At 52.9% G+C, this 16,933-nt stretch overlaps 2 protein-coding genes across 8 annotated transcripts; both read right to left on the bottom strand.

Moving 5' to 3' along the window:
* Window positions 1–326: 326 nt before the first annotated feature.
* On the bottom strand, window positions 327–8,072 carry ACRBP (acrosin binding protein). 3 transcript variants are annotated; one of them, XM_070790229.1, is made up of 10 exons: window positions 7,963–8,072; window positions 7,513–7,731; window positions 7,265–7,359; window positions 6,695–6,815; window positions 5,344–5,806; window positions 4,752–4,884; window positions 2,670–2,849; window positions 2,371–2,538; window positions 1,217–1,300; window positions 327–635 (listed from the first exon to the last, which is right to left on the bottom strand). In XM_070790229.1, the coding sequence occupies exons 1-10, from the start codon at window positions 8,003–8,005 to the stop codon at window positions 513–515; spliced, it is 1,629 nt and encodes a 542-aa protein (XP_070646330.1). In that variant the 5' UTR covers window positions 8,006–8,072; the 3' UTR covers window positions 327–512. The 3 variants fall into 3 exon arrangements, with proteins under 3 accessions (XP_070646330.1, XP_070646331.1, XP_070646332.1); XM_070790230.1 differs by lacking the exon at window positions 2,371–2,538; XM_070790231.1 differs by lacking the exon at window positions 7,513–7,731.
* Window positions 8,073–9,009: 937 nt separating this feature from the next.
* ING4 (inhibitor of growth family member 4) lies at window positions 9,010–16,564 on the bottom strand. Of its 5 annotated transcripts, none has more exons than XM_070790226.1 (8): window positions 16,450–16,564; window positions 13,157–13,258; window positions 11,300–11,466; window positions 11,004–11,118; window positions 10,730–10,835; window positions 10,369–10,516; window positions 10,045–10,106; window positions 9,311–9,948 (listed from the first exon to the last, which is right to left on the bottom strand). In XM_070790226.1, exons 1-8 carry the CDS (start codon window positions 16,484–16,486, stop codon window positions 9,909–9,911), a joined length of 777 nt encoding a protein of 258 aa, XP_070646327.1. In that variant the 5' UTR covers window positions 16,487–16,564; the 3' UTR covers window positions 9,311–9,908. The 5 variants fall into 5 exon arrangements, with proteins under 5 accessions (XP_070646329.1, XP_070646327.1, XP_070646328.1 ...); XM_070790227.1 differs by having other exon boundaries at window positions 11,013–11,118; window positions 16,450–16,563; XM_019960284.2 differs by having other exon boundaries at window positions 13,187–13,258; window positions 16,450–16,563.
* Window positions 16,565–16,933: the final 369 nt, after the last annotated feature.

Raw genomic sequence — 16,933 nt, 5'->3', positions numbered from 1 at the left:
TGGGGCTGGCCCCCGCTGGACACAGTCTCATTCAGATGACCCTCCAGAGGGACAGTCCTGCACTCACATCTGAGATCATGGGATCAGAACTTCAGAAATGGAGACACACACGCCCTCGTGGCCCACACAGTCCCCAAGACACCGGCCATGACTTCTTCTGACTTCTCAGTCTTCTCCTGGCACAGGACTGCTTCCCTGAGAACCACCCCCAGGGTTCCCTTGCCAACAGATGGCTCCATAAGTGCCAGGGGCTGTAGAACTGACTCCCTGGGGGCAGGGGGCGGGCAGGCCCAAGAGGGGATCACAACCAAACCAGGCCACACAAGTTAAAAATAAACATTTTATGTATAGACATCCTTTAAGGTGGGCAGAGTTCCCATCACCAACCTCTCTGGGACTGGTGCCCCAACCCAAAAGACATGTGATTCGGGCCAAGTAAGAGACAATCCAGGGTCTGAAAGCAATGGAGAGTGTGGGAAGGGGTAGCGGGTGGGGAGAGGACAGAGTCCAGCTCATCCAGCTTGGCCAAGGGTCAAGGTGCTAAACTCCTGGCTCCATCGAAGCACGAGGTCCTCGCTCTTGTCCGGAGTCAGGACGGTGTACGTCTCATTCTGCAGACATCTCATGCGGGACACCTGTGCAGGGTCCGAGTGGGAGAGCCAGGAGCCAGAGATGTCAGAAGTCCAGATCCCAGGGCGGGGGCAGGGGCGGGCGTGGTTGCAGGGAGTGCAGGAAAAGTCAGGGAAGGCGGAAGCTCAGATGTGGCTTTTTTAAAAAGCAGCCAGACACACCACATAGCCTGAACCCCTCCTTTTAGAAATGAGGAGCCCGGGGCTGGAGAGGAAGTGACTTGGCTCAGACGAGTCAGTGAGTAAGAGCAGGAGGCAGGACTGACATCTAGACCTCTCTGACCAACCAGGCTGGGGGTTCTTCCCTCCCAGTGTGTCCCCAGGGCTTCTTACGGCAGCCTCCCCTTTCCACCCCCATCCCGGAACCCTTGGCCTGGGGGCCTGGGAGGGCTGCTCACCTGTGGCTGGAGGAGTAGGGACAGAGCACCGGGGGACACACCTGCTCTTCACACCCCCACCCCCATGCTCAGATGGATGCCACGGCTCGGGGTGTGTGGGGGAGGTGGAAAGGTGGTCAGAACAGGTCAGTGTGCAGTGACCCATGGAGGGGCTGATGGGGGTGGTGGGAGCAGCAGGAGGTGGCTCACCTTCCGGTCCCTGTTTCTCATCATACACTGCTGGCTTTTGAAGGCACAGTAGTTGGGGTACTGCACATATTCCGTGTCACAGATCTAAGGCAGGAGGGGGGATGGGAGGTGGAAGACTTCAGAAGCCTCAGAGCCCTTCATAGCGCCCCCGATGGCAGAAACCAGGGCAGAGAACCAGACCCTCTGCACCGGGGTGTCCCCTTCAGTGTCACCCTGTGTCTGGGAAGAAGCTGGGAGCTGAAACTAGGAAGGGGCTGCTCTGCCGGTCAGCAGGCTGCGAAAGCAGCTGAGAGGACCGGGGAAGTGAGTACCAAGGGTCCAGATCGTGGAAGGGTCCCAAGTGGCATTCCCATCTCAGGGAGCCTCCTGGGGACGGCTTAGGATGGAAGAGGTGGAAGTGTTTCTAATGTGCGACCCTGGGTGGAGCCACTTCCCTCTGTGGCCCTCACCACCCCACCCATAAACCCAGGGAAACAGCTGAGATGGTCTAAGGCCCCGTCCAGATCTAGGGACTCAGGGAGGAAAGCTAGGCGGAGGCCCTTCTGCTCAGCTAAAAGCCCTTTCTTAAGTAGTCTCAACTTGTCCTGGTCTTGATTTTTTTCTGTTAAACCACAGAAGGCGGGGGTTGGGGGAGTGAGGGAGGCGGTGCTGGCTCTTAGCTACAACAGGTTGACCCACAGGGGAGATGACTTTGCGGGAGGGAGTAAAGCTGATCCCATTGAGAGGGAAAGCACTGGAAGATTCGGGAAGGAGCCTACAGACTAAGGCAGGGAAGCACTGGATCACTGTCAGCGGCACTTCAGGCATCACCCAGAAGTTTGTCTTAGGAATGAGGCCTCCCACTCCCACCCACCAAGGGTAACTGGCAGAGATGGGACCAGACCTGTCTCGTGTCCCCAAGTCCTGTACCCTCCAGCTTCCCGGATTGCTAGTCCTTTGCTAAACACAATCCTGGTCTCCTGGGGGCCCAGGGGAGGCGGAGGGAGGGGGGAGGGTGTTGGGGAGGGGGGAGGGGAGTCTGCTGGAAAGAGGCAGGAGGCTCATTGAGGAGCAGCTCTCAGAAGCCAGGGCCCCAAGGCGCCCCCCGCCCCACATCCTAGGGTTCCCCAGAGCGAGGGACTAGGAGGAAGCATGGTGAGTGGGGTGGGGCTGACCCTGGTGGGGAAGTCTCCATCCTGGAAGCTCAGGAACTCAGTCTGGAGCCAGCTGGCCACTCGGTTGTCTTCGCAGCCCTTAGTGGCCAGCCTGGCACACCAGAAGTCCATGCGCAGCCCGCCGTACAAGTCCAGCCCGTAAAAGCGGCCCGATTTCAGGCTCCCTATCTGTGGCACGGGGCACAGGAGAGAGGTGGGCACCCTGCTCACCCCCTCAGCCCCCGGTTGCCCGACCTTGCCTAAAGCCCTACCCCCCACCCCCACCGCCACCACTGCAGCCCACCCAGCTGGGTCAGTACCTGGGTGCCAATGGTCATGCTCTGGGAGGCAAGCAGGGGGCTGACAAAGGGTGTTTTGTGGGAGCTGTCGCACTGCTGTCGCTGCAGGTTGGCCTCCGAGTGGCACTGCTCCAGCTTCAGTGAGCAGAAGTCACAGAGGGTACACGCGGCTAAGTGTCGCCGCCCCAGACTGTCACAGACCTGCAGAGGGGTGCGGCTGAGGGCCTGAGGCTGAAGTCCCACGCCCCCACAGAAGGTCCCCGCATTAAGCCTTTTCCAGAAGCTCCTCTGGCTTTTCCCAAACCCCCTACCCAAGGTCCTCCCCTCAAGGACCTCCCATCAGCTCTCTATTTCTTCCCCCTCCTCCAGGATGGTTTATTTCCTCACAAACAATCTTCATCTTCTTGCAGGTGACACCCAAGCCTCTATCATCCGTTCTAATCTCTTTCCTGAGCTCTGAATCCTCATGGCCAAGTGCCTGACAGATGTCTAACTTTGCCTAACTGAAAGAGGCTCACCGTCCTCCCTTCCTCTCTGCTAATGATAATGCTAATATTTACAAAGAGCTGGCACGGTGCTGCATGCCATGGCTGATAAATGCCTTCATCTTATTTGGTCTTCCTAGGAATAGAATAGCTACTAAGCATGGCTCCATTTGCCTGCCAGGAAACTGAGGCTCCCCGAGGCTGAGTCACTTGCTCAAACACACATCGAGTGCATGATGGACCTGGGACACTGGTCTGGCTGCTTCCAACTCAAAACCCAGGTCCTCTGCTGGAGCACCTGGGTTCAGAGCCTCCAAGTTCTTGGAGGACCTTCTTAGATGTGGAGCCGCCCATCTCCCTGTGGGGCTGTCCGCCCTGAGTGAGTCTCCTCAGGAAGATCTCGCTCGGCAGGATCTCCAGGCCGTCCGGTCAGCGCATCACAGTCACACAATCTCTTGCTCGCTCCTCATAACAGCTCATGGGGGAGGCATCATCAGGTCCCTAACCCCAAATCATAACTGAATTCCCCTTTCCTACCAAATGAAATACAACGGTTCGGACTGCCATTCGGGATTATTCACATCATGGCCTCTTTGACTCTGTTTCCAGGTAAAATGGGCTCCTTACTGTTCTTTCAACCAAGCCCTAAAATCCAATGAGCTCTCCATTAGTCCTGAACTTCCTACGTGCGGTCCACCTCCACCAAAAAATAACTCTGTTTCTATCACCTACCATCCCACACTCCTTTCGTATAATGCTACTCAATCTCAGCTCCCTGAGAGCGGGAGGAAGAGTAACAGTGTGCTCATTCTTGGTCCTTCGTGGAATTTCTTCTCTCTTTCCTCTGAGCCTTTGCACACAGTAGTCTCTCTAGCAGGAACCTTCTACTAACCCCTTCTTCTGCCTGGTTAACTTCTTTTATCTCCAGGTCTCAGGTCATCAGTTCCTCTAAGAGGCATTCTCCAATCCTGCCCCAGCATGACTTTGTGCTCGCCATCTGCTCTCTGAACTTTAGACTTATCCGTCATGCGTCGATCCCTGTCACACTGGTCTCCATTTTGTCTCTCTCTCCCAGTGGACTCCAGGAGGACAGAGGATCGGATCTTGTTGCACTCATCGCTAAATTACCTAGGACAGAATTGCTAGTGTCTCAAATACCTAGCCAGATCAATATCTGTTGAATAGACAGATGCATGGATGGCATGCCAGCTCTTAGCACACATTTGCTAACGTGCTTTTGGAAAGTCCTACACTTCTTGGAAATAGAATTTGCTGGGTTATGAGGACATATCAAGATTGGGATCTCTCTACAGAGCCCTGGAACGGGTTCTAGGATCCCTCCTGGAAGAAGAGCTGTATCTAAGGTACAGCCACATCCTGCGGTTGGTGAACTGACTCTGGACATGACTCAAGCTTAGCAACTGAACCACAGAAGGAATTCTGGCCAGGAATAGATTCCAGACTCTGTCTTGAGCCTCCTTCCTTTTAGGGGAGCTGGAAATGTCTTTCCAAGAAGGGGTTCTCACTTGGAGAGTTTTTCAGGCTTTCTGTGGTCCCGCCCATCCTCTACTCCCTAGGCCCGTGAACTTGGAGCCAGTGAACAGCTCGGTGGGCATACCGATATCCCAAAACCAAGGATCTCATTTTCCAAGTACTGCCAGGCCTTGGCTGTCGGGGTTATGACGCAGGTGTTCTCCACAATCGAGTAGCACAGGGTCAGCAAGGCCTCCACGTGGGGCAGCTGTAGCAGGCTGCAAAAAGACCAAGATGGCACCACTGCAGGGGATGGGCCAGAGGGCCAGGGCAGACAGCCATGCCTACTCGATCCCCACTGCCCTTACCATCCAGTCTTAGTCACATGCACTCAGCATGCTGGAGGTGAGAGGCCTCCAGATTAACCGCCTCCTTTTACAGATGAGGAACTGAGACCCAGAAAGGGGAAATGAAATTTGCAGTGCTCATCAGAGGCAGAGAGAAACCCAGAACCCAAGTCTGGTAGCTCTAGCTTCAGGGTTAACCCCATGCCAGGTAGAGATGGGCATCTAGGACAGTGCTTAAGCCACAGAGCAGGTGAGGCGGGCAGCCGCTGGGTGCACCCAAAGCCCAAGCAGATCTGGGTGGGTCTGAGGCCAAGGCTGGCCAAGTGGGCTTCTCATCCCCAAAGGCACAAGGAAGGGTGGGGCCGGTGGGGGAGACAGAACGTCCAGTACCTGCCGGGGCTCTGGGATCTCCAGATGGTCTCCCCGTCATACACATCATTCATTTCATTCATCTCCTGCGCCGATCGGATAAGCTCCTGGAGGTTCTCCATCAACATGGGAGTAGACTCCACTTCCCGCACCCGGGGAGTGAAGGAGAAAGGGTTGGAGGACACAAGTTCAGACCGAAACTTGGGCTCTGGGTCTGCCTGCAGCCTAGACACCGACTCCAGCGCCTCCTCTGTGCCCTGGCCCTCCTGCTTCTCCTCCTCCTGCTCCTCCTCCTGCTCCTCTTGCTCCTGCCCTTCCTCCTGCTTGTGCTCCTGCCCCCGCTCCTGCTTGTGCTCCTGCCCCTGCTCCTGTTTGGGCTCCTGCCCTTGCTCCTGGCCGCCCAAGGACAAGGAGGACTGGAGCAGCTCCTCCACATTGCTGTTCAACCGCTCGGGCCAGGGCTGGAAGACCTGTCGTTCGGTGGCTGCAACAGGGTTTGCGAGGGACCAAGAGAGAGAAGGGAAAGGGAAGGTCAGGCTTCTGGCATTCCGTCTTTGCAGAGGGACACACATAAACATGTAAAGGCACACAAACACACACATAAACACATAAGCACACTAAAAACACATAAACACATAAGCACACACAAACCGACACATAAACACAAAAGCACACAGACACACATAAACACATAAGCACATACAAAACGCACAAGCACACACATAGGCATACACAAACACATAAGCACACGTAAACACATAAGCACACATAAACACACACATAAGCACAGACACACTCATAAACACACAAGCACACACATAAACACATAAGCACAAACACACACATAAACACAAAGGTAGAGGAAAGCAGCCTAAATTACACATGTTCACACAACCAATCATACAAAACACAGGCAAGAATACAAATATCAAAACAATAGTACTATGGTGACGGTGGTGGCAGTGTTACGGGTCCCCTTTCCACCTCCCTCACAAAGGGTCCTCTTTCCTAACCCACTTCTAATACCACCTTTTGTCCCTCTCACTTAGGAAGCACCAAGTACTTTGAATACCTAGCAACCAATCCTTTTTGGAGTGAAGATGTGAGCTGAGAAAGGTGCCAGAGGACTTCTTAACACAAGAGTGTTTTGGGGAGCAAGGAAAAATTAGTTCAGGGCAGAAATAGATGTAATGTCAGAAAACACCCTGATACAGGAAAGCCCTAACTTTCCTGTGTCAAAAAAGTAGGCTCTCCCCTTATGCAAACAGCTGCCCAAGGCTACCTCCAGCAGCTCACCTCCCCAGGTCCCTCCCGTGGATACCTTAAGCCCTGGGTTTGGGGACTCTGGGATGAGAGGCTGGCAGGGTCTCACCTGTGACGTGGGAGGACTTGGGGGAGGTCGCCGTGGTAGGTGGCGGCACTTCAGGTGAACTGTCCACCTCCTTGAGGGTATTGGGTGAGAGGATGGAGACTGGCTGGGAGCACCGGACCCTCTGCAAGGAGAGAAGCAGAGTGGGAACGCCTTTCACAAAGGGCACATTTCCACTCCACCTTATCCTCTGTCCCCAGGTCTCCTCTCTCACAGTTCCTGGGAGGAAATCAGGGAACACGGCCCTGAGTCGAACCCTCTAGATCTGAGACAGGGTCCCCTGCAAAATCAGACGCCCTGCTGGCCCACTTTCCTGCCTTCAGGCTTTTACATTTGACTTGAATGACATCACTACTGGGAGGAACCCTAAGGCTTCTCTCTGCCTCCTCCCATCCCTCTCCCTTACTTTTCTGGCAACAAGGGGGGATTGTTCACAGAGTCTGAATGCCTAAGGTGAGACGGTCTGCACACAGAATCTGGGCGAGTGTCAGCCAGTGACTGAGAGGGAGGACCTAAGGATGGTCTGGAGCCCTTCCCCGGTGACACCAGGTTCAAGCTCTGTCTTGACCTCACCTTGGCGTAGTAGACATGGTTGGAACAACGGTATTGGGTGAACTGGCAGAAGGACTCAAACCAGGAGGCATAAGGGAGGTCAGAGCAGACTGCGCCTAGGGAAGGGTGGGGCGCAGGTGAACACAGGGGTGTAATCCCTCCTGGAGAGAGGGTGTGATGGGCTCCTGGGGTCAGGAGAGCGGGGCACCCGGGCTCAGGGCCACCCGTCCCCTCGCCCTGGGTCGAGGGAGCACAGGGCTGGCCCTCACCGTCCGGCACCAGGCCGTGGTTTTCATACTGGTCTAGCTGGACGAGGGTGGGGTTCCGGCAACCGTGGGTGGCGCGGAGCCGGCAGGTGGTCTCCGCCTTCCAGGTAGGGGTCAGCAGTGCGAAGAAGCGCTCATACTCCGTGGGGGACAGGGGGCTGCCCGGCGTGGAGGTCGAGGCGGAGTCCTGGGCGGGGGCCGGTGCCAGAGGCAGGAGCAGCACTGCGGGTCGGGGACAGACCACGATGGGCCCCTCTCCGCACCCGCCGGCCGGGAACACCCACCCCGAGAGCGGGGCGTGCACTCGGGGGCTGGGCGCCTGGCCGCCAAGCTGGGGTGAGTGTGCAGGGGCGCTGGCGAGGCGGGGAGGGGCGATGGGGAGAGGCTGCAGGCGGTCCCGGGGGAAGGCGGCTCGGGGACAGTGGAGAGCTCCGGGGGCGGAGGCGCGCTCACCCCTCAGGAGTGAGAGAAATGAGCCTGCGGCGAGGTGCCTCATGGTCCCAGACGGCCGCCAGCGTTCCCCGGACCGAGCGCCTCTAACCGGCCAAGCCAGGGCGAGCAGACAGGCGGGAGGGCGGGGCCGCGGGGGGTGGGGGGGCGTCGAGACCAGTCGACGTCACAAAGTGGGGGCGGGGAAACTGATGCGAGGTTGGACTCTGCCGAAAGGCGGGGGCGGGTCCCCCGTGTGTCACATCCCAGCTCGAGGACAAGGACGGCAGGAGTGATCTGGGACTCTGGCAGGGGCTGGATGGCGTAGCTCCTGTCTGTTCTTTACCTTATTACCTATCCCATCTCCAAGCTGGCCCCACACACTGGACACTTTTTCTCCCTATTTTACAATCTGGCCTTCCAGTAGTCACACAGGGATGTAAGAGTTGGACCATAAGGAAGACGGAGCACGGAAGAATTGATGCTCTCAAACTGTGGTGTTGGAGAAGACTCTTAAGAGTCCCTTGGACTGCAAGATCAAACCAGTCAGTCCTAAAGGAAATCAGTCCTGAATATTCATTGGAAGGACTGGTGCTAAAGCTCCAATACTTTGGCCAACTGATTCAAAGAGCCAACTCACTGGAAAAGAGCCTGATGCTGGGAAGGATTGAGGGCAGGAGGAGAAGGGGGCAACAGAGGATGAGATGGTTGGATTATCGACTCAATGGGCACGATGATTTTGAGGAAGCTCTGGGAGATGGTGAAGGACAGGGAAGCCTGGTGTGCTGCAGTCCATGGGGCGGACACGACTGACTGACTGAACAACAAATCCCGTGTGAGGACTGGGGCAGAGATGGAACATACAACACAAAGTTGGGGCCTGGACAGTAGGAACTACAGAGGACACCTCCAGGTAAGCCAGCCAGAGCAGGGAATAAGATGGGGATTCCGGTGAGGAGACCCTGCATAAGGAGGGCTTAATCTATGGAAGTGGTTCCAGGTGGGCATAGACAATTCATTGGTGATAAGTTTTTGCTTTGTGTTTCAAATAAGTCAGGCTAATACTTAGTATAACAGTTCATGTATAAAACACAAGTACACATTTATTGGAAATTAAATGAAAGATATCTTATAGGGAAAAGATACACAGTCCTGAAGGTTTTGGAAACCCCTTGTCTGAGGCCCAGTTCCAGCCAGCTCTGTCCTTCCCATGCTGAGAGGTGGTGGGTCCTGGGGCAGTGGCACCACTTCAGGTTCCATGTCTGGTCCTACTTCCAGCATGTCATCCTCCTGCCTTTTAGCTGACTCAGAGGATGCAAGCTATGCTCAGCACATGTGCTAAAACAGTGTCTCTACAATAAACACAGCAGGCCAACACGTACAGCTTTTATTCACCAACTCGATTCCTTTACAAGTGAGATACTGACACTCTGCCCTGCCCCTCCCACTCACAAGGCTGGACGAATCCTCTTGGCACAGAGGAAGGGGTGCCCCTTCAGCCAGGGCCGTGGCCCAGAGGACCCGGAGGAGCCCCCCACTGGAAAAGCATGGAGAGAGTGAAGGAAGTTTATCACGCATGGCCCCCCCCCACAACGAGGGGAGGGAATCAGGAAGCTGGGGGAGGGCCCCATGCTACTGCCCCAGTCCTTAAATACAAAGCAACGGGAGAAAAGAGGACCATCCCTCAAAAACACAGCACCAACCTCGGTGTGGAGGCAAAAGGACAGCGGGCAACACCACTTCCCTCTGAAGGGGGCGGGCTGAATGAGAGCACATGCCATTAGCGGCCGCAGCACCCCTGGCCCAGGGTCTGGGTGCAGCCTCAGCACCGGAAGTGGGGAGGGGAGGAGAGGAGATGACAACATGTGCCACCCACCTCTCCCTGACCCCCGGCCCAGCCAGGCATCCCACTCCCCACTAGCCAGGTCAGGGGATGTGGAAGAAACTGTGTTGGAATCCAAGGCCCTTGTCTATTTCTTTTTTCGTTCTTGGGAGCAGCGTGGGCAAAACCTACAAAGGAAGGTGGGGGAGAAGGTGAGCGAAGGGGAGGATGCCCTCTGTTACTCAGCTCAGGGTAGTCCAGCCCCGACCACAATGCTCACTCACCATTTCCCCCGAGGCTTGGTGGTCAGCCCCACACAGGCAAAGTGGAACCACTCAATGGAGCACTGGAAAAGGAAGACGGTGGAGGAGCAGAGGGCAGGCAGCAGGGTGGGGCCAAGGAAAGAAAAGAACCCCCCAACCTGAGAGTCCTCAGGAGCATTCCCTTATTCCATCCTGTGGGAGGATTCTTGAAGGGTCCAAGGCCAACCACCTCCAACTCCCTTCCTCCTGTCCTGAGGTCCCACTCTTCGGCCCTTACCCCCTTCTGGTACCCAACTCCCTTCCTGTCCCCCAGAGCCCCCCGCCCTGAGGCAAACCGGTTCTTACGTCAGGGTTGTCACAGCCAATCATCTCCCCGTAGGAGACCTGGTGACAAAGGCAATAGGTGGGTTCGTTGGGATCCACAGGCATATCCAACACATCAGAGGGGTGGACACTGCCAAAGGTCACTGAGGGCATCCCATACTCAGGGCTTCTGCGTGCCAAGAGGGAGAGAGAGTGTCACCTGCAGGAAGGGACGCTACAGCTTGACGCTCAGAGTGGCACGAGGAGGATCCCTGTGGGGCTAGTGGTCTGTGGCTTCCCCTCTGTATCCAGCAGATACCAGAGTGATAGAGAAGGGGGCAAGGGGCGGGGCAGGGGCAAAGAGGAGCCTGTCACTTGGCAGGGTGCTCCCTGACTCACTCACGTGCGCACAAGTTTTAACTTCTTCTGGGCGGCCTTGGGGGCTTCTTCGTCGGAGTTTTTCCCTTTGGAACGAGCACGGGCAGCTTTCTTCTCCTTTTGAGTCCGACCTTCCAGGGAAGAGGGGGAGGGGCAGCCAGAAGGCAGGGGGACAGAATGATGGGTTAAGGACCCCTCCTCTCCTCCAACGTGGGGGGTCCTCCCTTGGAGCTGAGGGATGGGCTGCTTGCCCCCTCGGAATCTTCGCTCCAACTCTCATGGCCCACCCCCCTCCTCACTCTTTTTGCCTTTGCTGGAAGAGCTGTCATAGTCACTTGACTCAATCTGCTTCTCCTTCAGATCAGCCTCAAAGCGGGCCAGGTCTGTGTCCAGTCGCCGAATGTGTTTGTCCACCTGGGTGGGAAGGAAGGAAGGAGAAGGAAGAGCTACCAGGCTGGTTCCAGTAAAAGCAAACAGGCTAAGGCAGAATCCATGTATCTCCCAGACCCCAAACAGATTCCAGCACACTAAAGGAGGGGTGGAGGACCCCGAGGAACAGACGGGAGGTAGTGGGGAGCCATGGGTAGGGCCATACCATCTCATAGGTCTGCATGGCAAGCTGCACCTTGTCATCACCAAACTCCTTGCACTTGCCATAGGCTTCCTGGATCTGTCTCAGAAGGGCCAATTTTTCCTCGGAGCTCCGGCTGCGGGCGCTACTCATATATTCACTGGCCAACTTGTCAATTTCAGCCTTTAGGTCTACAACAGAGACAGGGCTGGTCACAACGGCCCCCGAGTGGCAACGTTAAACATACTTCTTCCTCTTGCTCCTCGGACCTTTTGCATTGACCATCATAACCTTTGAATTAAAACACACTCAACATTCCTAGGTACTGTGCCACATACTCAAGTGATGCAACATGGCCACAACATGCGTTCTGACGGCACCTTTGATTGCTGGAAACGTTGCTAGCATAGTTGAAACTGGACTTATGGAAACACAAGGAAGGATTCTTTGCATGCTGCACTAACGCAAAGTACGTTTCTGTTGATGTCTAAAGATGCTTCTTTGCACGGCTTGCTGTTTCTTAAACCATGACCTCTGTCTCAAAAGCCATCTGGTTTCTCGTCTCAGAAACATTCTGTGATAGCTCTGAGAGCTGCAGACCAGGCCGAGTCATCTGCTGCTGCTCTTGACTTCCAGGGTCTGTACATCTACATCTCAGTATTGAAAATTAGGCCAGAGTTCACTCATGGAACAGTTCTTCTGCTTACTGTCCACCCTGCTTGGTTCATCATTTGCAACTTGCGAATATTCTCCATCACTTTTTTTTCCTGTGTGTTCATTTTAGATATTGCTCCAAACATTTTACTAGGGGAAGGCTGGTGATGCCCCCGAACACTGAGACCATAGATGCCTACTGCCTAATACTATAGCACTCAGAGAAAATGTGGATGGAGACAAAAGCATGACTCCCAACATGGTGTAGCAACAAGTAACCACAGCGAAGACCTGTGAGCATACTAGGTTTATGCTCTGCTTTATTCCAGGCCCTTGAAGGAAGGTGGAAAAACATGTATGTGGTTCAGTTGTCTCAATGGGTCTTTCTGGGTATGAACTCAAGAGCCAAAACTATATTACAAAGCAAGGAGCTGGTGTTTGGCATTCAGCAGGGAAGTTCTCAGGGGCCTATGTCAAGGATCTTAGATGATATTCATTTGTCCATGAGCAAACTGACCCAGAGTAACTTAAATCACAGCTTTAGGCATTCTAACACTCCTGGGCAGGGATACATAAGCATACACCTACATATCCTTCAGCAAGCATGGACGATAGCGCCAACAGAGACCTTCGACTATGAGAGACAAACTCGCCCACTGCAGTGTAGCCTCAAGCTCCAAGTAAATGTCTCAATGCAGCCAAACTTAATCAATGTCCAAGGACGGCCACAGATGGCACCCAATGCTTCTGTAAGGTTGAAGAATATAGTGTAGAGATTCTGATGTTAATTGCTGCTTTTCCTCCTTTTTTTTCCCCCTCTTTCTTTTTAACATCTCCTCATGCAGCAAAGCTGCTGTGTACCAATGTGAGCTGTAGTCTAAAGCCACACTGAATTTTGTGACAGTAATGTTAACAGCCCAGTGGAGTAGAAACATTCTAATCAGTCTTCCTACAAACATATCGAACATGGAGAACAGAAATGAGTCCAGGGTTGACTTTGATTTTTCTCATTTTTCCTGAGGGAGATATAAAGAGCACAGCATCTCTAAATCCTTGTACCATTGTCACAATACTCCACGAGTTATGAAAAAGCTAACACAGAAACACAGGTCATCATTACTCTCCTTTTAAGAATTGCAAGAGAATGAAAGAGAAGACAAGCAATCTAGATCAGACCAGGTGATAGGGTAACACCAAACAGGAGGAGAGACGACCACACATACTCACTCGGCACCGGGCCCCTTACTCTGCACATACCCTCTGTTCTTTGGTCCAGGTCCCTCATGAGCTGGAAGTTTCTCTGCAGTTCAAAGGGCAGGTTTTCAATACCTGGGGAGAAGAGGAGAAACTAAGACTCCCTGGACTTCCTAAGCCCTATAGCTGCTTTTGGGGGATTCCCTGGTGGCTCAGATGGTAAAGAATCTGCTGGAATGTGGGATACCTGGGTTCAATTCCTGGATCGGAAAGATCTCCTGTAGAAGAGAATGGTAACCCACTCCAGGATTCTTGCCTGGAGAACTTCATGGACAGAGGAGCCTGGCAGGCTACAGTCCGTGGGGTTGTAAAGAGTCAGACACGACTGAGTGACTAACACACACACACACAAACCCTGTAGAGTCAGGCGACTAACACACACACACACACACACGCACACACACACACGATAGCTGCTTTTAAAAAACAGGTCCAAAGAGCACTTGGTTATCCCTCCTTCAAACCGTTAGATTATCTGTGACAGCACTCATCATTCCTTTCTCAGGAGGAGCCATGTCTGTCTGTCTCCACACCTAGCTCCCCATCTCTGCACAGCTTTGTGTCCACCCTCCCCGCTTCAGTAACTTTACAAATCAGCCCTTCCCTCTCCATGCCCTCGGGAGTTCCCTGGTGGTACAGTGGCTAAGACTCCATGCTCCTAATGCAGGGGGCTCGGGTTCAATCCCTGCTCAGGGAACTAGATACCACATGCTGCAATGAAACATCCCACATGCTGCAACTAAGACCTGGCACAGCCAAATAAATACTTTTTTTTTAATATATATATAAAAAGATCTCTTTGCCCTCAACTTACAAATACCCTCCTGGTACCCTCCAATGATCACACACACACTTCCAATCTGCTCTCCAAACAGTAGCCAGAATGTTCTTTTTAAAAATGCAAATCTGATCAAGTCTCTCCTGTTTATAAACCTCCAGTCACTTCCACGGCAATATTCCCAAATCCTACTCTGCACTTTCTGGCCCTTGCTGCACACCAGACCTCACTCAGGTCAGTCTCTGTCTATGTGCTCTCTGCTCTGTCACACTGGCCTTCTCTGAGTGCCTCGAGCTTGCCAGTGCTCTTCCAGACACTTGGCTTTCTGCACACTGCTCTCTCTGCCCAGGATGCCCTGCCCCGTCTCTTTCACCCCACTTCCACTATCCCTCTTGGCCTACTGAACTTCTGTTCATTTTTCAAAGTTCAGCTCAACCCTGACTGCCCCAGACTCCAACAAGTGCCTTGGGTTATGCTGTCATGCTATTCTATGGCTACCCTTTGGCAGGGTAGATACTTTGGGGGCACTTATCCAATATAATTAAATAAGTAATTATGTAATTAGTTATATGGTATGTCTCCCCAGCTCTCCAGAAGGGTTAGATATGTCTGTCTTCTTCTCTCCTATTTCCCTAGTGTTCAGAACTATGACATGCATACAGAGGATCCTCAATAAATAATTGAATATAAAGGCATGAATACTTACGTTTCTCTCATAAAAAAAAAATTCTCTTTCCATGACTCCACTTTCAAACTTTTAAAATGCATTCAATGCTTTAACCTATAGACTCGGGTTCACCATCAGTTTACTAAGATTAAGTCACCACTGAGTTACCAAATCAAATAATCTAATTACTAGTTCTATCCCCCCAAAAATGTTTGCAGCATTCTCACCATCTTCTTGCCTATATGTAACTTCCTATTAAGATTCCAAATGTCCTCACACACTTTCAAGTAATTTCATCACTGGCATTCCCTTAGCCAGTCCCTTAAATGTTACTATTTTCTTGAGCTTACACTTAAGTTAATCCTATTATTTTCTCACTTACTTTCTCTGAATGATCTCCATCTCATTTACTCTTACCGACTCCTGAATTTCCTATCTTGTTGATGATATATGTCTACCTCACTTCCCAAACAGGAAATCGAGAAGTCACCTTAGATTCCTCCTCCTCTCTCAACCACTCATTCAGTCAATTCTGTTATATTTACCTCCTAAATACTTCTGTCACTCTTTGAGATCAGGTCCTCATCTCTGACCAGAACTGTTATTACTAATTAATCTTGTATTACCAGGGTCATCATGCTCCAATTTACCATACATCAATTACTTTCCTTTATTAAAAAAAAAAAATTGCTCCATTCAGAAAATCCGTTGGTTCCTCACTATTTAGAGTGCAAGCTTCTTAGCCTGCCTTTAAAGACCATGCACAACCCAGCCCCAGCTACATTCTCCAGTGTCATTTCCCAATCTTTCACCTCCGAGTTCTACACATCAAACACTCTGGCCTCATCTTTCCCTGATCTTGCCACAAACCCATCAGAACACATTGGCTGATGCTTCCCCCAACCTTCAATCCCCTCTCACTCTCCACACCGGCAAATAAACACTCGACCTTCAAGATTCTTCACATTCTCTGTAAAGTTTTACCTACACCTCCAGGTAAACTAGTCTCTCTTTCTCCAGTGTTACCAACTGTCCGTTTAATGTATTTCTGTTATTTCATTTGTCACACTTCTATAATTATTTATTAGAATCTGTGTCCTACTAGTCTATGAGCACCTTGAGGGGAAGGTCTGTGTGGTATTCATTCTTGTATACCCCCAGTACCTGCCATTATGTCTGACCCACAGAAGGACCTCAATAAACGAATGAATGACTCCCAACGCTAAGGCAAAAGAGAATAGGGTGACAGGCTCTGTGAAGGGCCACACAAATGCCACACAAATGGCATAAACAGAACACCAAATTTCCATCTGATGGGAACTGCGTCTTTACTCCAAGAGGAGAAGCCTTTCAGTCCATCATCTGACAGTGGTCACTCGTAACCCCCTATCCCCATGAGAAGACGCGTCTTCGAAAGAACTGGGCGGAGAACCGCGAGCAGATCTTTGTCGCTGCTCCAATGGCAGTGGATGATATACTAAAATGACCGATTCAGAACGACTTTAAGAAAAAGATTATCCTGAGGCCGGAGACCCTGAAGACAGGGGCAGCAAATATCTTCCAGGTTATGCCTACCAGCACTTCAAGAGCCGTCCCCCAGCCCCGCCGAGCAGCCCCTCCCTCTTCTACACCTCAGAGCGAGGCCTCGACCCCGCTGCCCCGCCCCCTATTTCTTCACACACTCCAGTAATTTCTCTCACGCAACCCTTCACGATTGTGACTTTCTGACCATCGGGACTTCAGGGCCATAGAGCTCCTCAGCCCGAACCCCCACCCCTACCCCTCTGTAACCCCTGACCCGCTCCTCCAGCCTGCTCTTACTGTCCAGATAATGTTCCAAATACATCCCCGCAGCCATCTTGAAGCAAAACAAAGCAACTTCCGCTCCGCCCCGGAAGTGACTGAACGCAACGGGCGCCGAAGCGGTCTTCCACCCGCGTCCGGGAGCCCTTCCGCCCTCAAGGGTAACTTCCGCCCTCACGAGGTCAATTTCCGGTCTGAATACAGCACCCGTCGAATCGCCTCCTCCTGGCGAAGACACTCGTCCCTGGCGGGGCGGCCGAGCGCGGGGCCGGCGGCGGCGTTGGCTGAGGGCGCCATTTTGCGTCCTCGCTCAAACTTCCGTTCCCTCCAGGAGGGGGACGTGCGGGCGAAGAGACTTGTCTCTTTGGGCTTTTAGTCCACAAAGAGCTGTTTTCAGCAGCCGGGAAATGTGAAGCTGGCGACCAGGGCAGGTGCCTTCTCGAGTCACGGTGCGAGGTGTAAATCCTCCCCGTTTCTGTTCACTCACGCGAATGCCAACTCT

Source organism: Bos indicus, chromosome 5 (genome assembly GCF_029378745.1).
Source record: "Bos indicus isolate NIAB-ARS_2022 breed Sahiwal x Tharparkar chromosome 5, NIAB-ARS_B.indTharparkar_mat_pri_1.0, whole genome shotgun sequence".
NCBI lineage: Eukaryota > Metazoa > Chordata > Mammalia > Artiodactyla > Bovidae > Bos > Bos indicus.
Note: the sequence above shows the minus strand (reverse complement) of the source record. Positions and strands in the feature narration are given on the sequence as shown.